A 21910-nucleotide genomic window follows, 5' to 3' on the forward strand; every position below is an offset into this window, starting at 1 on the left:
TTCACACAGGAAAAAAGTGAATAAATTTTTAAAGTAATGCATAACCAACATTGTTAGAATTGGACTTCTTCATGTTTCAGCTAGTTATACTATTGTTAAACACTCAACAGTAAATAATAGGAAAAGACTTTTGGAACTTTGTAAGGTGATAGGACATGACAGGTAAGCTTGTACAAAGGAAGCTTAAGGTCCTCAAGACTTTACAATAGTCTGAAAAGATGCAGTTGGCTAAAGTTAAGGCATAACTTTAAAATAGCAAACGGCCAAGGTTTTTAGCTAATAGAGGTCATAGTGAACCAGGGCCAGGAGCCCTCCCTGACCCATTAAAGATGAGGGGACGTAATTGTGAGGATGAGGCCTGGAGTCCTCTAGGGATGCGTCACCTCAGGGAGAAGGTCAGCAGTGAGGCAGGGACAAGTTTCCCCGTGTTTTCCAACAGCATTTATGGATCCACCTTTTTCCTTTTTCCTATTCCATTGGTGGGCAGGACCCACCTCTAGTCTGTCCCGCTCCGTTTGCTGTTTATTAAACTGTGTATGGAGGAGGAGGATTTTTAGTGGGGCATGTTAAATCTTTCATTATTACACTCCCTAATTCTTAATCTGCCTTTATTCCTTTCTCTTCAATTATTGTGAGAAGAGCATCATGGATGATCGCATGGGCAAAATGTTGAAGCAGTACACAAATGCAAAACATTGTAAACAAAAGAAGATATTCTGAAATTAAAAACTATGTACCGCTCTCTTTAAATAAAAATAATAATTTAAGGGTCCTCAAATCCATATTATATGTGGCACCTAAGCTCATCTTATTTAAGTTAGTCTATTGAAAAGTACTGATGCAGAACTAGTAAAACAAACAACAACAAAACTAAGGTCCCAACACAATAACAGATGTCAACACCACGCTTTCACTACCTGACTTTTCTTTCCATTTATCTATCTTGTATTTAAGGTGGTGCATTCCAGAGGATGAAAATGGGGCAGAAAAGAAGTCACTTGAGGGAGACTTTCTCAGACTACTTCTCCTCCCAGCTTACTGTCCTCACCTATTGTTTGTCATCAGAGACAAGATAGAACACAGAACCCGGGGAGTGTGGTTTAAAAAAGAAGGTGCCCGTGATCACAGTAAGCTGTTCACTTGGGGAACTGTTCCCACATCACCACCACCACTACCGTGACCACTTAATTCCTTTCACTGCAGTGTCGTTGGATGAGACCTTTGTGACCCTCCATCTCCAATCAGTACCTTGTTGAGGTTAGGGCCTAAGACTGAGTTGGGTCAATCCTGGCTCCAGAATATGGTTCCCAGGTAAAATGTAGGTGCTCAGTTAGGTTTGAATGTCAGATTAACAACAAATAGTTCTTAGTATAAGTATATCCCCAATATCACACTGAGACATACTTATACTACATACCATGGCGGTGTTCCTGGATCTGCCAACAATAGCTGCCAATGCATAGAGCACTTTCTATGTTCCATGCATTATTCTAAATTCTTTACAAATATTAATTCACTAAATACATGAAAATACATGGATAGGTAAACATATGCCAATACATGGATGACTGGAGGTTAGGAAGAATGAACTATGTATTTTAAGTTTCAAAAATTATGCAAAAATTCCTATAATTAAGACTTTTGATGAGTTGTCACTGACTAGCTGCAAATCAATTTGTAGAAAATTTAAAAATATAAAACTAAAAAAGACTAGATTTTTGTCCCTGGTCATTAACTAGCTGGAAGACCTTGGGAAAATCTCCTCAATTCTCTGGATCTAGGTTTCCTTCTCCTAATATGAAATAGGGATGAGATTATTTTTAAAGTCATTGCTGCCCCTAAAATTCTATTATATCTTATAATGTGCAAAAAACAGCTTGCAGAGAAATGCTTATTACCTCTGCAATCATTCTGTTGGTGTCTCCTAAGAAAAGCAGATTCAGAGCTTCTTCCTCTGTGGTTGCCTGATGAAGAGACAAGTTTTTCAGGTGGATATTCTGATCAGGGTCCTCCAATACTGTCACTTTCCTAGGGAAATGGGAAGCAACAACACAAGGCACTTTGAGAATGAAAAGAACTTCAAGTCTTTCTTACAGGTTTCTTTTTTAAAAGCTGTATGTACGATGTCTTGAATTTATAAAATCCAATAGTACACAAGACACCAGACAGTACTGGATTAGCATCAAACACTGACATTCCCTTGACAGTACTACCAAATAGCTTCGGGGCTGAAAAGTATATTACAAGCTCCTGAGTTAAAGCCATCTGTCTTGGTAATCATCAGAACCCCAAAGCATCTTAAAATACGTATTCTTATTGAATTAAAAATGCAAATAGTTAACCTTCTACCTATATCAGGAAACTTGGCTATACAGTATTTTTCTCTGTCATAATTCAGTTTCTTACATAGGTAATGCACAAATTTTTCTCCTTCTAATTTTTCCCTTTTGTTCAATTTCATATCATTTTCAATTTACATGACATTTCAAACTGGTTAGCTCATCAATTTAAACGTGATGAAAATTGAGGCATCTGTTATCCCTCTAGGAGTTGTTCCCTTGTTTAGTTTTCTTATCAACGTGAGTTAAAAATTCTCAAGAAGTCTTGTAATAAAATTTTAGTTTGTAATTATTATTTTTATGTCCATCAGATGTGTTTCTTGACTTTTTTTCACTTACAACATCATTTTTCCTTCCACTGAATCCTTACAGTAAGAGCTTTAGGTCTGGAATTACATTCATCTATTACAAGTGCCTCAGTGGGCATCCTGGTGCCAACACCACTTCCTCCCAGGTGAATTCTAACCCTGTTTCGAGAGTTGGCTTGTCAGTACTCTCCTTAGAGTCCTCTTAGGATTTTCTGCAAATGAACACAATTTGGCTAAACTCCTCACAGTCTTGCTTCAAATGCCTACAGACTCAAGCAATAAAGTTACTAAAAAGAGTTCCCTTGTGCCTCTTGAGTTTTGCCTTCTTGATTTTCTTAAAAATTGTTGAAGAAAGGAAATCTGTAATTCACAAGTGTTGCAAGTGTATCTCCAGATATCTGCACTTGCTTACAGCATTTGGAACTGATGATAATAGATAAAGGTTGGCATCGTTTAGCACTATTTCTCCCTTCAAAGTACAACTAGCAAGTGGACATGTGTCACTTGCCTATCGACAAAAACACATTTATAAAACCTTAAAAATGAAGATTTTGCAAAGACCATAATTTTTCAGTCTTCCATTTTGTAAGGAGGTTACCTGGACTTTCATATGTAATTTGTGGGCACTTAAAATACTAACTGCAGGAAGAAAATGTAGCTCTACCAGCACCTCTGTGACCAATACGTCACTAATAATCTAGCCTGTTGCCAAGTTTTGGACTCCTTGTCTCCTTCAACAATACCACCTAAGATGGAAAAAGATCTCTTCCCTTAATGAAAACAAGTATATTTTATTTATTTTTCAACAAGACTCATAAGTGAGCTTATTAAAAATGCTTGAGTTAAAAAATGCTTAGAAAACATTAAGGCATTTTTAACTGAAATAGATGAATTGTGCTCTATTTTTAGGAACCCCCTTTATTCCTTAAGCTTTGCTTCCACCCTGATCCTTCTGATATGCTCGAGAAGGTTTGCCTAAATTCAATCCCTAGGGACAGAAGTTAGAATTCTTCCTAAATCCACAGATTCTAGGTCTTAAAGGTAAAAAGGAGTTAAGTAATATTGGAAGGAAGATGAAAGCACGAAATAAGTGATGAGACAGTATATTAGAAGTGAGAAAAGAAGAGAGTTCTGTCTTTTTCAACAGGAGGAAGAAAACAAATTCTCCAACTCTGAGGCAAAGTCACCTGTGGTACATGTTGTAAGACCAAGTCTGATACAAAACCCACCTGTGCAAGTTCAGAAAAGGGAAAGGTGGGGCAGCAGGAAACAATTCAAAGACGGGGATGCTCACACTCACTGGGCACCAAAAGTATGCCAGGGACCTGCACTGTCTTCTGTAATCCAGTTGTAATCCTGGCTGCACACAGGAATAGCCTGCAGAACTTAAAACAACACACCGGTACCAGATGTCCTCCTAAGAGGTTCGGATTTGACTGTTCTGGGGCGTGGACTGGGTATCAGAATCTGTAAAGGCTCCAGGTGATTCTAGTGTGCAGCCAAGGTTGAGAGCCATTGACTTCATCTTTAACGACCACACAAGGTGGACATAGGGGGAGGAGGTTTCTGGTTTCTTTATCTTTACTCTCCACCCAGCTCCACCCCAAGCCCAAAGGGGAGAGTTACTCATTTTACTGGTTGGAGCTGAAGTCACGTTGGGCCATATCTACTAATAGGCAAGGTCACTGTGAATTTTAAAAAGCTTGTCCTTCCATGGGAAGTTTCTTTTCTACTTCCCTGACCATGCAGCTGATGGGTAAACTAAGCCACCCATTAACCACAACAATAACTAAAGCTCAACTGGGGATTATGGATATTCCTAAACATCCATAGGATTTACATCATTGCTAAATCAAAACAAAATCTAAATGATATATCATACATAACCTCCTCACCATTACTTCACTGAAATGAATGCAGAAAACAAGCAAGTATGGAACTCTAAAAGTGTTCATTTATTAGACAACCTAAATGGGTCACTGATTTAGGATTATATTTACAAAGAATAGTTAGAAGCATAAGGTAGAAAGTATGAAATGTCATCAGCAGCATTTGGCTAAGCTACGTTTTTCCTTCTAAATTATTCAGAGCCTTTGATTTGCAATGAACCTACCTCAAAACTATTACACTCCTATATTTACTTCCGGGTGCTCGTGCAGCTTTGTCACTTTGATCACAATACAATTTGCACATGCTTCCAGTTTTTCTGTATAGAACTCTCAGCCGTCTTTTGTAACCCTGTAACTCATCACCAGGCATTTCTCTGGCACTTTTCTGATACTGTTTTCCTCACTATTTTCTGATTTCTTGCCCGTGGAGGTTTTGAAAAGTAAATAAAAAGACAGGTTGGTGTCCAGTTTAGTTTGGCTTCTTTCATGGTTCTCTCCCTGCTTTGGGCTCATCTGTTGGGCACGCTTTAATAAAAAGACTCCACCTCTGGCATCTTTCTGGAATCTTCTTCAGTGCAACTGTCTCCAATCAGGGTCTCTCTTGCCAGTTCTTCTCCTCAGATTCTTTCCTGGTTTCTGCCCAATCCCTTGGGCATGAGGGTTTGGACCTTCCCTTATTGCCCTGCCTGCCCTCATTGAAAATCCCTTTTGCACTTAAGCCTCCCACCCAATTTGTCACTCCCACCCACTCTCATGCCTTTACTCAGAAAAGTACAGCCTGAGCTGGGTACTACCTCTTGACTAGGTCGACTAATCTAGGAGTGAGAATGCTTTAAACACTGCTGTTGGTGGAAAGCTTTTCAAAGTTGGAGGAAATGAGAATCATTAGCAAAAGTTTCTCTTCGAGTTGCTTCCTTTCCTGGCCCTTCCCCACCCCTGCCACTCCCCACGCCCTCAGCTCTCTAACAAATCAATAGCTATTTCCTGAATCCTCAGTCCACCACTCGATTCTGACTATAATTTTCATAGCTTGAAAGAGGGCTTTATTGGAGTTTCTTAAATAAACATCTTAATTCCAAGATGGAAACCCCCCAAACTATTTATTTGATTCCTTTTTGAAAGGGCCTGTGAATAGTTTTCTCTACAAAATGTTTCTAAAATGTTTAGATTTCAAGCAAAAAGCCACTGATAGCCTTAACTTGGACCCCTAAGTGGAAAAGTTCTGCTAAGTATACTCAGCCTGCTCAGTGATGGAGAAGAAGCAAGCTTTGTGTTTTCTCTGTAAACAGAGACTCTTTTCCATTTGGCTAAGTAGTTGGAATTTTTAGGCTTTCTAACTGACTGGAAGACATATAAAGAGCAATGGCCAAGCTCTTGTTCCCAATAATGGAAGCCATCAATGAAAGAACCCTCCCCACCCTACATCCCATCTCCATAACATTCCAATACCACCAACTTGCTGAACAGGGACTTTCCAGGAGTTACTACAGTGAATCTGGTTTCTCATTTTCATGTTATAGACAAATATTGCTATGGTGATTTCTATTATTTTTTTCTACTTGCAAGTGCCCCATGTGATGGTGCAGGCCAGGCACTAAACAACGGCACCATGTTCAAGATGGTGCAATTCACATGAGTCTGTAGATTTATTATGACTTATGTCTGTCAGGAGCAGTAAAGTGTCTTCCAACAAAACCAGCATATTATAACAATTTTTCAACAGGTGGCAGGGTTGCCTTTTAATAATCACATGAAGGTACCATACAGATGAGAGGTAGCTCAGTCTAGTTACCTTGACTTAGAACAATATCAGTAGCAGGCAGCCCTCACGAAAATGGAAGGGTGTCCATCAGGCTCTTCTAAAGAACTGAATAATCTCACATATTGTAAACAAAGCTACACCATTCATTTCAATAAAGAGAATATTACCTAGTTCATCATTTTCCAACTTCCTTTTTCCCCCTACCCCAACACATTTTCAGAAACTCTCTACGGGGAAGATTTGAGGGAAGATGTAAATTTTTAGAAGTATGTAAGGGGAGCCCTCCTTCTTTAGATTGATTAAAAATCTAAAAGATTTCTTCTGTTATAAAATATAAATAGTTGAAACATATCACTTAAGAAAGTTTTATGAACCTGCAATAAATTTTTGTGTTGGTCTTAACCTAGACAGAATGGGCTAAAAGTAATGGATACTTTTTCTCAAGATCACTATTGAGATATTTTGAAAACTCTTTCTAGTAACTTGAAAAAGATATCTTTTCTTTCTTGTTTTACCTAATATTATATTTTCTTACTGATAATGAAAAATATAGCCAATCACATGACACTTTAGATTGAGTTATTTCATTTAACCTATGAAAAACACCAGGTTCTCTACTAAATATTTAAAGAAGAGATTATACCACTTATCTACAATCTCATTCAGGAGAGAGAAGCAGAGGAAATACTTCCTAACTCATTCCATGAGGTCAGCATTACCTTTATACCAAAACCAAAGACATAACGAGAAAAGAAAACTCTAGACTATATCTCTCATGAATACAGATGCAAAAATCCTCAGTAAAGTATTAGCAGATCGAATCCAACAATGTAGAAAAAGAATTATATACCATGACCAAGTGGGATTATCTCAGGCATACAAGGCTGGTTCAACATTCAAACATCAGTCAATATAATCCATCACATCAACAGACTGAAAAAGAAAAATCACATGATCATATTAATAGATGCTGAACAAGTATTTGACAAAAACCAATACCAATTCATGATAAAAACTCTCAGTAAACTAGGAATAGAGGGGATCTTTCTCAACTTGATAAAGACTATCTACAAAAAGACCTACAGCTAACATGATAACAAGAAAACAAAGTTTTCTTAGTAAGATCAGATACGGTAAAGATATCCCCTCTCACCGCTCCTTTTCAACATTATACTAGAAGTCCTTGTTAATGCAGTAATGCAAGAAAAGAAATAAAAGGTATACAGATTGGGAAAAAAGACATAAAGATGTCTTTGTTCACAGATGACATGATGATCTATGCAGAAAACCTGAAAGAACTGACAAAAAACTCCTGGAACTAATAGTAATTAGAGTAACACTGCAGGATACCAAGTTAATATACAGAAGTCAATTGCTTTTTTGTATACTAGCAATGAACAAGTGGAATTTGAAATTAAAAACACAAAACCATTTACCTTAGCACCTAAAAATGAAATATTTAGATATAAGTCTAACAAAATATGCACAATATCTATATGAGAAAACTACAAAACTCTGACGAAAAAAATCAAAGAACTAAATAAATGGTGAGATATTCCATGTTCACGGAGAAGGAGACTCAATATTGTCCAGATGTCAGTTCTTCCCAACTTGATCTATAAATACAACACAATCCCAATCAAAATCCCAGCACACTATTTTGTGGATATTGAAAAAATAATTCTAATGTTTATATGGAGAGGCAAAAGACTCAGAAGAGCAAAAACAAAATTGAAGGAGAAGAACAAAGTAGGAGGACCAACACTACCCAACTTCAAGACTTACTATAAAGCCACAGCAATCAAGACAGTGTGGTATTGATGAAAGCATAGATAAATTGATCAGTGGAATGGAAGAGAGAGTCCAGAAATAGACTCACATAACTATAGTCAGCAGATCTTTCACAAAGAAACCAAAGCAATACAATGGAGCAAAGACAGCCTCTTCAACAAATGGTTCTAGAACAACTGGACATCCACATGCAAAAAAAAAAAAAAAAAAAATGAATCTAGACACAGACTTTGCACCACTCATAAAAATTAACTCAAAATGGGTCACAGACCTAAATGTAAAATGCAAAACTAAAACTCCTAGAAGATAACATAGGAGAAAACCTAGATGGCCCTGGGTGTGGTGATGCCTTCTGGGATATGACATCAAAGACATGATCCATGAAGGAAATAATTGATAAGCTGGACTTCATTAAAATTAATAGACAATGTCTAAAGAATTAGAAGATAAGCCACAGACTGGGAGAAAACATTTGCAAAAGACACATCTGGCAAAGGACTGTTACCCAAAATATACAAAGAACTCTTAAACCTCAACAATAAGAAAACAAACAACCCAATTAAAAACTGGGCCAAAAACCTTAAAAGGATCTCAAAGAAGATATACAGATGGTAAATAAGCATACGAAAAGATGATCCATGTCATATGTCATCAGGAAAATGGAAATTAAAACAATAATGAGATACCCCTACACACTTATTAGAATGGCCAAAATCTGGAACATTGACAACATCAAATGCTGGGATGTGGAGCAACAAGAACTGTCATTCATTGCTGGTGGGAATGCAAAAATGGTACAGTCACTACAGTTTGGTAGTTTCTCACAAAACTAAATATATTCCTCCCATATCATCTAGCATTCATGGTCCTTGGTATTTACCCAAAGAGGCTGAAAACTTATGTTCACACAAAAACCTACACACAGATATTTATAGAGGCTTTATTCATAACTGCCAAAAACTTGGAAGCAACCAAGATGCCCTTCAGTACGTGAATGGATAGATAAACTTTGGTACATACAGACAGTGGAATATTATTCACTGCTAAAAAGAGATAAACTATCAAGCCATGAAAAAACATGAAGGAGGTTTAACTGCATATTACTAAGTGAAAGAAGCCAGTCTGAAAGAGCTACATACTGTATGATTCCAACTGTATGACATTCTGGAAAAGGCAAAACTATGGAGATAATAAAAAGATCAGTGGTCACCAAAGGTGGAGGTAGCGGTAGTGATGACCAGGCAGAATACAGAGGATTTTTAAGTCAGTGAAAATACTCTGTATACTATCATGATGAATGTAAGTCATTATACATTTGTCCAAACCTATGTGGACATTTGTCCACACCAAGAGTGAAACCTATGGTAAACTATGGACTTTGGGTGATTTTGATGTGTCAATGTACATTCATTCTTTGTAACAAACGTGTCATTTTGGTGAGTGATGTTGATAATGGGAAAGGTTATGCATGTGTGGGGGTAGGGAGTATATGGGAAATCTCTGTACCTTCCTCTCAATTTTGTTGTGAACCTAAAACTAAATACTTCATCATGAAAAAAAAAAGAAAAACAGGTCCAAACTGAAAGCTGTAAAATATTCTTTTTTTAAAATTGAAGTATAGTTGATTTACAAGAGTATATTAGTTTCAGGTGTACAAAATTGTGATTCATTATCTTTATACTCCATTTAAAGTTGTTATAAAATATTGGCTATATTCCCTGTGCTGTACAATATATCCTTGTAGCTTATTTATTTTGTATGTAGTAGTTTGTACCTCTTAATCTTCAAAGGTGCAAAATATACTGGGCGCTTGTTGTTATGAATTCTTGTCTTGTTTTCCACATTAACTTCTTTCATTTCAATTGGTAAATATCTTCTACTAAATATTATCATTATTATTTCTTTTTTATGTTTATTTTTTATTTATTTTTTCTTCTTACTCATCCATTTTATACACATCAGACTATACATGTCAATCCCAGTCTCCGAATTCATCACACCACAACCCGCACCTCCCACCGCTTTCCCCCCTTGGTGTCCACACGTTTGTTCTCTACATCTCTGTCTCAATTTCTGCTGTGCAAACCGGTTCATCTGTACCATTTTCTAGGATCCACATATATGTGTTAATATATGATATTTCTTTCTTTCTCACTTACTTCACTCTGTATGACAGTCTCTAGATGCATCCACATCTCTACAAATGACCCAATTTCATTCCTTTTTATGGCTGAGTAATATTCCATTGTATATATGTACCACATCTTCTTTATCCATTCATCTGTCGATGGGCATTTAGGTTGCTTCCATGACCTGGCTATTGTAAATAGTGCTGCAATGAACATTGGGGTGCATGTGTCTTTTTGAATTATGGTTTTCTGTGGGTATATGCCCAGTAGTGGGATTGCTGGGTCATATGGTAATTCTATTTTTAGTTCTTTAAGGAACCTCCATACTGTTCTCCATAGTGGCTGTATCAATTTACATTCCCACCAACAGTGTATGAGGGTTCCCTTTTCTCCACACCTCCTCCAGCATTTATTGTTTGTAGATTTTCTGATGATGGCCATTCTGACTGGTGTGAGGTGATACTTCACTGTAGTTTTGATTTGCATTTCTGTAATGATCAGTGATGTTGAGTATCCTTTCATGTGTTTGTTGGCAATCTGTATGTCTTCTTTGGGGAAATGTCTATTTAGGTCTTCTGCCCATGTTTAGACTGAGTTGTTTGTTTTTTTCATATTGAGCTGCATGAGCTGCTTGTACATTTTGGAGATTAATGCTTTGTCTGATGATTCATTAGCAAATATTTTCTCCCATTCTGAGGGTTCTCTTTTCGTCTTGTTTATGGATTCCTTTGTTGTGCAAAAGCTTTTAAGTTTCATTAGGTCCCATTTGTTTACTTTTGTTTTTATTTCCATTATTCTAGGAGGTGGATCAAAAAATATCTTTCTGTGATTTATGTCAAAAAGTGTTCTTCCTATGTTTTCCTCTAAGAGTTTTACACTGTCTGGTCTTACATTTAGGTCTCTAATCCATTTTGAGTTTATTTTTGTGTATGGTGTTAGGGAGTGTTCTAATTTCATTCTTTTACACGTAGCTGTCCAGTTTTCCCAGCACCACTTATTGAAGAGACTGTCTTTTCTCCATTGTACACCACTGCCTCCTTTGTCATAGATTAGTTGACCATGGGTGCCCGGGTTTATTTCTGGGCTTTCTCTCCTGTTCCATTGATCTATATTTCTGTATTTGTGCCAGTACCATATTGTCTTGATTACTGTAGCTTTGTAGTATACTCTGAAGTATGGGAGCCTGATTCTTCCTGCTCCGTTTTTTTCAGTCAACACTGCTTTGGCTATTTGGGTTCTTCTGTGTCTCCATACAAATTTTAAGATTTTTTGTTCTAGTTCTGTAAACAATGACATTGGTAGTTTAATAGGGATTGCATTGAATCTGTAGATTGCTTTGGGTACTATACTCCTTTTCACAATATTGATTCTTCCAATCCAAGAACATGGTATATCTCTCTATCTGTTTGGATCATCTTTAATTTCATTCATCAGTGTCTTATACTTTTCTGCATACAGGTCTTTCATCTCCTTAGGTAGGTTTATTCCTAGGTATTTTATTTTTTTGTTGCAATGGTAAATGGGAGTGTTTCCTTAATTTCTCTTTCAGATTTTTCATCATTAGTGTATAGGACTACAAGAGGTTTCTGTACATTAATTTTGTATCCTGCCACTTTACCAGATTCATTGATTAGCTCTAGTAGTTTTCTGGTAGCATCTTTAGGATTCTCTATGTGTAGTATCGTGTCATCTGCAAACAGTGACAATTTTACTTCTTCTTTTCCAATTTGTGTTCCTTTTATTTCTTTTTCTTCTCTGATTGCTGTGGCTAGGACTTCCAAAACTGTGTTGAATAATAGTGGTGAGAGTGGACATCCTTGTCTTGTACCTGATCTTAGAGGAAATGCTTTCAGTTTTTCACCATTGAGAATGATGTTTGTTGTGGGTTTCTCATATATGGCCTTTATTATGTTGAAGTAATTTCCCTCTATGCCCACTTTCTGGAGAGTTTTTATCATAAATGGGTGTTGAATTTTGTCAAAAGCTTTTTCTGCATCTATTGAGATGATCACATGGTTCTTATTCTTCTATTTGTTAATATAGTGTATCACATTGATTGATTTGTGTATATTGAAGAATCCTTGCATCCCTGGGATAAATCCCACTTGATCATGGTGTATGGTCCTTTTAATGTGTTGTTGGATTCTGTTTGCTAGTATTTTGTTGAGGATTTTTGCCTCTATATTTATCAGTGATATTGGTCTGTAATTTTTTTTTTGTAGTATCTTTGTCTGGTTTTGGTATCAGGGTGATGGTGGCCTCATCGAATGAGTTTGGGAATGCTCCTTCCCCACAATTTTTTGGAAGAGTTTGAGAAGGATGAGTGTTAGCTCTTCTGTAAATGTTTGAGAGAATTCACCTGTGAAGGCATCTGGTCCTGGACTTTTGTTTGTTGGAGGATTTTTAATCACAGTTTCAATTTCAGTGCTTGTGACTGGTCTGTTCATATTTTCTATTTCTTCCTGATTCAGTCTTGGAAGGGTATACTTTTCTACGAATTAGTCCATTTCTTCCAGGTTGTCCATTTTATTGGCATAGAGTTGCTTGTAGTAGTCTCTTAGGATGCTTTGTATTTCTGCTATGTCTGTTGTAAGTTCTCCTTTTTCATTTCTAATTTTATTGATTTGAGTCCTCTCCCTCTTTTTCTTATTGAGTCTGGCTAATGGTTTATCAATTTTGTTTATCTTCTCAAGAAACCAGCTTTTAGTTTTATTGATCTTTGCTGTTGTTTTGTTTCCATTTCATTTATTTCTGCTCTGATCTTTATGATTTCTTTCCTTCTGCTAACTTTGGGTTTTGTTTGTTCTTCTTTCTCTAGTTCCTTTAGGTGTAAGGTTAGATTGTTTATTTGAGATTTTTCTTGTTTCTTGAGGTAGGCTTGTATAGCTATAAACTTCCCTCTTAAAACTGCTTTTGCTGCATCCCATAGGTTTTGGATCGTCGTGTTTTCATTGCCATTTGTCTCTAGGTAGTTTTTTATTTCCTCTTTGATTTCTTCAGTGATCCCTTGGTTATTTAGTAACGTATTGTTTAGCCTCCATGTGTTTGTGTTTTTTACGTTTTTTTCCTGTAATTGAATTCTAATCTCATAGCGTTGTGGTTGGAAAAGATACTTGATATGATTTCAATTTTCTTAAACTTACTGAGGCTTGATTTGTGACCCAAGATGTGATCTATCCTGGAGAATGTTCCATGCGCACTTGAGAAGAAAGTGTAATCTGCTGTTTTTGGATGGAATGTCCTATAAATATCAATTAAATCTAGCTGGTCTATTGTGTCATTTAAAACTTGTGTTTCCTTATTAATTTTGTGTCTGGATGATCTGTCCATTGGTGTAAGTGAAGTGTTCAAGCCCACCACTATTATTGTGTTACTGTCGATTTCCTCTTTTATAGCTGTTAGCAGTTGCCTTAAGTATTGAGGTGTTCCTATGTTGGGTGCATACATATTTATAATTGTTATATCTTCTTCTTGGATTGATCCCTTGATCATTACATAGTGTCCTTCCTTGTCTCTTGTAACATTCTTTATTTTAAAGCCTATTTTATCTGATATGAGTATTGCTACTCCAGCTTTCTTTTGATTTCCATTGGCATGGAATATCCTTTTCCATCCCTCACTTTCAGCCTGTGTATGTCCCTAGGTCTGAAGTGGGTCTCTTGTAGACAGCATATATGTGGGTCTTGTTTTTGTATCCATTCAGTAAGCCTGTGTCTTTTGGTTGGAGCATTTAATCCATTCACATTTAAGGTAATTATTGATATGTATGTTCCTGTTACCATTTTCTTAATTGTTTTGGGTTTGTCTTTGTAGGTCCTTTTCTTCTCTTGTGTTTCCCACTTAGAGAAGTTCCTTTAGCATTTTTTGTACAGCTGGTTTGGTGGTGCTGAATTCTCTTAGCTTTTGCTTGTCTGTAAAGCTTTTAATTTCTCCTTCGAATCTGAATGAGATCCTTGCTGGGTAGAGTAATCTTGGTTATAGGTTCTTCCCTTTCATCACTTTAAGTATGTCATGCCATTCCCTTCTGGCTTGTAGAGTTTCTGCTGAGAAATCAGCTGTTAACCTTATGGGAGTTCCCTTGTATGTTATTTGTCATTTTTCCCTTGCTCCTTTCAATAATTTTTCTTTGTCTTCAATTTTTTCCAACTTGATTACTATATGCCTCAGCGTGTTTCTCCTTGAGTTTAACCTGTATGGGACTGTCTGCACTTCTTGGACTTGGGTGGCTATTTCCTTTCCCATGTTAAGGAAGTTTTTGACTATAATCTCTTCAAATATTTTCTCTGGTCCTTTCTCTCTCTCTTCTCCTTCTGGGACCCCTATAATGCGAATGTTGTTGGGTTTAGTGTTGTCCCAGAGGTCTCTTAGGCTGTCTTCATTTCTTTTCATTCTTTTTTCTCTATTTTGTTCCTCACCAGTGAATTCCACCATTCTGTCTTCCAGGTCACTATCTGTTCTTCTGCCTCAGTTATTCTGCTAATGATTCCTTCTAGTGTAGTTTTCATTTCAGTTATTGTATAAGTTCATCTCTGTTTGTTTGTTCTTTAATTCTTCTAAGTCTTTGTTAAACATTTCTTGCATCTTCTCGATCTTTGCCTCCATTCTTTTTCCAAGGTCCTGGATCATCTTCACTATCAGTATTGTGAATTGTTTTTCTGGAAGATTGCCTATCTCCATTTCATTTAGTTGTTTTTCTGGGGTTTTATCTTGTTCCTTCATCTGGTACATAGCTCTCTGCTCTTTCATCTTGTCTATCTTTCTGTGAATGTGTTTTTTGTTCCACAGGCTGCAGGATTGTAGTTCTTCTTGCTTCTGCTGTCTGCTCTGTGGTGGATGAGTCTATCTAAGAGGCTTGTGCAGGTTTCCTGATGGCAGGGACTGGTGGTGGGTAGAGCTGGCTGTTGCTCTGGTGGGCAGAGCTCAGTAAAAGTTTCATCTGCTTGTCTGCTGATGGGTGGGGCTGGGTTCCCTCCCTGTTGGGTGTTTGGACTGAAGAAACCCAACACTGGAGGCTACCCAGGCTCTTTGGTGGGGCTAACGGCAGACTCTGGGAGGGCTCACGCCAAGGAGTACTTCCCAGAACTTCTTCTGCCAGTGTCCTTGTCCCTTGGTGAGACACAGCTGCCCCTGCCTCTGCAGGAGACCCTCCAACACTAACAGGTAGGTCTGGTTCAGTCTCCTGTGGGCTCACTGCTCCTTCCCTTGGGTCCCAATGTGCACACTACTTTGTGTGTGCCCTTTAAGAATGGAGTCTCTGTTTCCACCAGTCCTGTTGAAGTCCTGCAATCAAATCCCACAAGCCTTCAAAGTCTGATTCTCTAGGAATTCCTCCTCCCGTTGCCAGACCCCAGGTTGGGAAGACTGACGTGTGGCTCAGAACCTTCACTCCAGTGGGTGGACTTCTGTGGTATAAGTGTTCTCCTTTTTGTGAATCACCCACCCAGCAGTTATGGGATTTGATTTTATAGTGATAGCGCCCCTCGTACCGTCTCATTTTGGCTTCTCCTTTGTCTTTGGATGTGGGGTATCTTTTTTGGTGAGTTCCAGTGTCTTCCTGTTGATGATTGTTCAGCAGTTAGTTGTGATTCCAGTGTTCTCGAAAGAGGGAGTGAAAGCATGTCCTTCTACTCCACCATCTTGAACCAATCTCCCCATTATTATTTCTAGTAATAATATTATTAGACTTGAACTCTGGTCTTTTGATTTCCCAAAGAACTTAATCAACACCCTAAGGTAATTGTACCACCACAAGTCTGCCATTTCAGAGGTGCTGGCAACCTGTATATGATTTATTGCCTGTCTGAAAAGGAGCAAAATTGAAATGAGTCATTTAATGTAATATATCCTACATGATTCAAGGATGCCCGATGTCACTGTGGCAACATCTTCACACTTTCAAGAGGTTTCTGCTTCTTACTGTGCTTAGGCTTTCATATGCTATGAAAACAGGTATCACCAAAAGAACTCAAGAAAGAGAACTGGAAGCTGCTACAGAAATGCAAAACCAAAATGAGAATTATCCATGACAGGTAAAGACAGAACCAGACTAGGCACAATTAATGTGTAGGAGAACCAACACTTTTCTCACAGGTGGTTATATTTATTAATTTATTGGTTATTGTCATTTAATTATTTCACTAAGATTTAGCATCTATATGAAACATACTTTCATTTATATCTTCTTTTTTCTCAGAATTATTTCCATATATGATAGAACTTTAGTTTGCTAATAAATTGATAGGATCATCTTTCTGTATTATAGTAAATTAACCAAACTTCTCCCACCCCAAATCAATATCACTTTGCAACCGCCAACAGACAAATGGCTTCCAAATCTAATGTATGTAACCATGGCTTATCATAGATTTATCTATTGCCTACAAGCAACCACCATTAGCATGATTTTCCAGATGTAAACATTTAACATAAAAAACTATGCTTGTTATCCTCCCTCTAACACTAATACCCTTTGCCTCAGCCATCACATTCCTTTTGGTGCTCCAGGTTCATAAATAATGCATCGTTTAATGACATGTCTTGTTTGGCTTAATTTCATATGGAATTACAGAGCCCATACACTAAAATTTATCTTCTTCAGTGCTACCAACTTTTTTTTTCAAAGAAAATCATTTTCCTCCCATTTTCACTAATACTTGCTTTCAGTTCAGATTTTATAGTTTCAGTATGACACATTATGTGCTCAAGTTTTCCACATTTGGGGAAATTATAGGAATAAATAGATCTCGAGGCAATGGATTTGTAATTTTGGAAAGATACAGCATTTCCTCTGCCAAGTAAATAGCTTTATACACCTCTAAGTTTCCACTATTGCATTTTACAAGTTTATTTACTTTGGTTTATTTTCATTTTAACATAAATTTTATTATTTTTCCAAGTATAAATGTAATACATCTTCTTGTGACAAAGTTCAAAAATTTTTAAAGTAAAAAAATTTTAAAAACAGAGTCCCATCACAAAGACAATGATAATGATATAATTCCTTAATTTTCTTATGTATATTTTGTAGATTTGTGGTAGAATTATAAATGTATACATGTTATTATATCCTTTAATATTAATGACACTATCTTCCTTTTACTATTTTCGGATACAGGTGCAGGGAAGGAAATGAGGGATATACATGGATTTTTCCCCCAAATAACTAATTGTGGCTCACAGTGCAGGTTGCCTATATGGGATCTTATGTCCCTTTCTCCCTATTAGGCTCTGATTTTGTTCAGGGAGTTATTTTAAAATACTAGAATTTCCCTAACTCCCTTGCAACTACACTGGCCATGTGACATAATTCTGATCAGTCATAAGTTAGTGAAAATCAGTGGGTAGAGCTTCAGGGAAGACTGTTAAAGGGGCAGCCTCAGGCAGCACATGACTTTTGTGCTTCCAGGAATGTGGATGTGATGTGGAACGTAATGCAGGCATTTTGCAGAGGACTGAAGCCACATGCTGAGAATGGCTCAGTAGAATGACAAAAGGAAGTCCGGATGGCCTCCCGGAACTACCATAGCAGCCCTGGCTGCAATCTCCAGAATTCTTACCATGTCTAGTGGTTGGGGGGGGAAGGAACGAACTATTTGATTAAGCCACTGTAAACTGAACTGCTGTTACCCGCAGTTGGCAGTTAATTCACTAACAAAAATGTTCAATATCATTGACTGAATAACCCTTCCCTCTATCTACATTAAATAATAACATGTTTATAGGATCTGATTCTGGTTTATCTGTTCTTCATCTGTTTAATTTTGAAGCAGTATAACGTGATTTCATTATTAGAGTTTTTACCTAATTTCAGTATATGGTGTCACCAGTACTCCTTCATTTCTCTATTTTTCAAACACTTCTTTGCTCTTCTTGGTTGTTTATCCTTTCAGATAAACTCTAGAATTCTATCTATTTTCTAAAGTCTTTCAGGTTTTGCTTGGAATTTCATTGAACTTCTACATCAATATGGGAAGAACTGACCTCTTTAAAGTGTTCACATTTCTCATTCATAATAGCTCTCCATTTACCTTCAAGCTGTCTTTTATTTGTCACCCCAAACTGTACTGTTGTCTTCACAAAGTCTCTGAACATTTCCTGAGTACTTCACCTTTTTTCACTATCAAAAAAGAGATCTATTTTGCCATTATTTCTTCCACCTGGGTTATTCCTAGGGCTTGCTTCTTCAATTGAGTTAGATATGTACTGGAAGATAATAGGTGGTCAGCCAGCCTGAAGAACATCTGTCTGACCTCTGGTTCATAATCACTAGCTTTCATTTTGTAAAATGTCTCCAACTATCCTAGAACTCAGTCTGAAAGCACAAGGTCCAGTGTAATTGGCTAAACTGCTACGGATACATGGGCTAACTGCTATGGAAGTTTCAGAGCAGGGAGATTAATATGCTACCTGTGACCCTTATCACCCAGTCCAGATGATCACTCTAGCCACCTGACGGAACCTCTTCCCCTCACTCACTGAGATTTCATTCTCAAGGCTCTTCCCCACATACACCCTCTCTACCATGACTCAGCACTCCTCCTGCCTTGGCAGCACTGCCAGCTTGTGGCTCAGTCAGAACTCTGGTCTTGGCATATGCCAGTAAAATCAGGAAATCACTGAGGGTCATGGGAGCAAAGACACTGGTGTGAAGGGACTGAAGTGAGCTGTGACAGAAAATTATTGGCTGATATGGGCTCCATTCATGAGACTACTGCAGCTCTAAATGATTTGCCTGCCTTTTTTGCATTTTCAGACATTACTAGCTGGATATTTTAGAAGTTGTGTTTTATGGAAGTCTCGGGAGGTGTTTCACATGCGTGTTACATTTTCCAACTAAATGGTTAGTAAAATGAAGAATACAGTTTAAATTCTTTATAATGCCCCAAAAGAGCTCAACGAAATTCTTGCAGCATAGTGAATACTTCATACATATGATGTTGACACTCTCATAAGGTTGTAATGCTTTTTTTCTCTGTTACTTGAGCTGTAAGTGTTACAGGTGTTTCCAAACCCTGAGTATTCTTCTTAGGACAGAATAAAGTGACCTGGCAAACCTAAGTTATACAAAACTCTTTTAGGTAATCCTATGGTTTTACTTTAGATGCTCAAAATTCGGAATAGATTTCAAGAAAATATGGTGGAGTATCAGCATAAATCAAACAGTTCATACAGCAATTACAAGGACTGGACAATATGTTAAAAAACATCCCCAAATCCATATCAATACATAATTTTAAAAGTGCATTTTGCCTCTTAATCTCAGGAAAAGAAATTGTATGCAGTTGTTTATATACAAAGCACGAGGAAAATGGAATAGACTGAGGTGACAATGTTTTTCATGTCATTAATTAATCTCATGTGACTAAAACCCCTGAAATCACAGATATATTTTTACATTCCAGATATATGAAGGAAAATACTGCAGCTGTTTCTCCCATCCTTTTACTCATCACATATTAGGCAACGGGTGGTGAAAGCTAACACCTCTGTATGAACTGAATGTTTGTGCCCCCTACACCACCACCCGCCCCACAGAAAATTCATATGTCGAAGCCTAATCCCCAATGTGATGGTATTCGGGGATGAATCTTTGAGAAGCAAAGGTTCTCTCTCTCTCTCTCTCTCTTTCTACCATGAGAGAACACAGAGAGAAGACAGACATCCTGCAAGCTAGGAAGAAAGCTTTCATCAGGAATCAAATCTGCCAGCACCTTAATCTTGGGCTTCCCAGACTCCAAAACTGTGGTAAATAAGCATCTGCTGTTTAAGCCACCCAGGCTATGGTATTTTGTTATGGTAGCCACACTGACTAAGACAGCCTTCTATCTAAGTAATTTCTGATATTGAGAATGATCTCTTTTCAATTGGCGATTCAGAGTAGAGGAAACAGCTTTCCCCTTGTTATTACTCTAGTGGGACAGGCTTTGGGTAGAAGTGTGTCACTTTCAGGCTGGAAAAGTTCTCTTTTCCTCTACCATGGTCATTTGCAATGTTCCATTTTTTCCAGGAACATAGTCCCTGGCCAATTCGTCACACAGGGTATGACTGACCATCACTGGTTACTGGTCACTTGTTCAGATAATCCTTCAGGACAGCACCCCCAGCTTCTCGAGAGGTTGCCTCCCAGCTGTGTCAGTAATTGACTCAGTTGAAGAAAAGGCTGGAGTTAGTTTTAACTTTGAGATCTGTGCTTACAGGCCCAGAAATCTCAAATGCTAACTGGGGCCAGAAAAATGACACAAATGAAAAGTGTAATGCAGTAGGTAGGTATAAGAATTGAAGGATTCATGTTTCATCTAAAGGCAGTAACTTCAAAATTTTTAAACATAAAATGTGTAGACCAAACAAAACATATTTGGTACTGATGCAAGGAGTGTCCAGAGCATAAGTGGAAGGACTGGCTTTCAAAAGGACAGAGTTTCCTGAGATGAGAGGAACACAGGTGATAGGGAAAAAGGCAGGAAGTTGAGGGAATTCATGTCTGACAACTTCCATATTCTCTGAGGTAAGGATACAATTGGCATCGGAGAGAACTGGGACAGGTAGTTCTCGACTATGGAGACATACGTTTGACATAATTATTGTGAGGCGTGAGAGAAAAAGTTCTGGGAACATGAAGATATTGCTTAGCAGGCTGAGGGCGCACGTGAGGTTGGAGACTGTAATGTGGCAGAGTTTTCCTCTAGTCTTCTCCGAACCCCAGGTTCAAATCAGTGTCCTCAGAGAACCCAAGGCATCTTGCCACTTACTATGTAAGATGAAAATGATCAGTTTATGAGTCTGTTCTACTAGATGAGAGACCTTTGAGGTCAGGAACAGATACTCTCAGCCTTGCAGAGTGTCTGACACACAACAGACAGAGCTGCACTGGACTCAAAGCTTTGGTTCACACAAGAGGCTCCCAGGGCCTGAAGAAGCCCAGAAACCACAGTCGGCTCAGAGCTCAGATGGAAAACCAGGATAAAAACGGATCTTCCAGGCAAGAGCACCATCACCTCCAGCTCTAATGTTTGACTGACCGAGGTTGATATCCTGTCTCTTGGCAGACACGGAATTTTGGGGAAATATCACACAATCTATGTGACCCTTAGTTTGGTCACCCATAAATCATGTATTATGAAGTAACAGGGAAGAAGCTTTTGTATTCTACTACAAGTTAATCACTAAAGGGATGTTGCCTATAAGCTTAAAGTATACATAATGGCCCATCTCCGGGAACCCTGCTTCCCAGGTAATGAGCATTACGCTAAAATACCTTTGTTTAGCTCACAGGAAACATCCTGACCAGACCCACCCATGAATGACTGCAGGGAGGAAGAAATTAACACATCTCCTCCGGAGGCTGATGGGAATCAGGAAGTGTTAGACTTTACTCCCTCCCCTTTTAGTATAAAAGGAGCCTGAACTCTAACTCAGGCAGGACGGTTCTTTGGGGCATGAGCCCACTATCTTCTCGGTTTGCCGGCTTTCCGAATAAAGTCATTATTCCTTGCCCCGATAACTCGTCTCGCAATTATTGGCGAGCAGTACGAGCTTAGACTCTGTAACAATGATACTCACTTCCTTAAATGAGAGGTTTTCCCTGGTACCTCTAAAAAAAACTTTCCCCAGGTGGATGAGTGAAGGGATTAAGGCAGACCACCTGCGTTAGAAGCACCTGGGATGCTTATTCAAACATAATTGAATCTTCTGG

General features: G+C 38.0%; 1 protein-coding gene across 2 annotated transcripts in view; it reads right to left on the minus strand.

The window, feature by feature from the left end:
- KIF6 (kinesin family member 6) overlaps positions 1-21910 on the minus strand; it is a 419445-nt gene that overhangs the window by 291885 nt on the left and 105650 nt on the right. For both annotated transcript variants that reach the window (XM_081246112.1, XM_081246111.1), the window contains exon 6: positions 1899-2028. In XM_081246112.1, the coding sequence (XP_081102238.1) occupies positions 1899-2028 (130 nt within the window). The remainder of the gene's footprint in view (positions 1-1898; positions 2029-21910) is intronic.

The sequence above is a fragment of the Mesoplodon bidens genome (assembly GCF_964165515.1).
Source record: "Mesoplodon bidens genome assembly, chromosome: 10".
In the NCBI taxonomy this organism is placed as follows: domain Eukaryota; kingdom Metazoa; phylum Chordata; class Mammalia; order Artiodactyla; family Ziphiidae; genus Mesoplodon; species Mesoplodon bidens.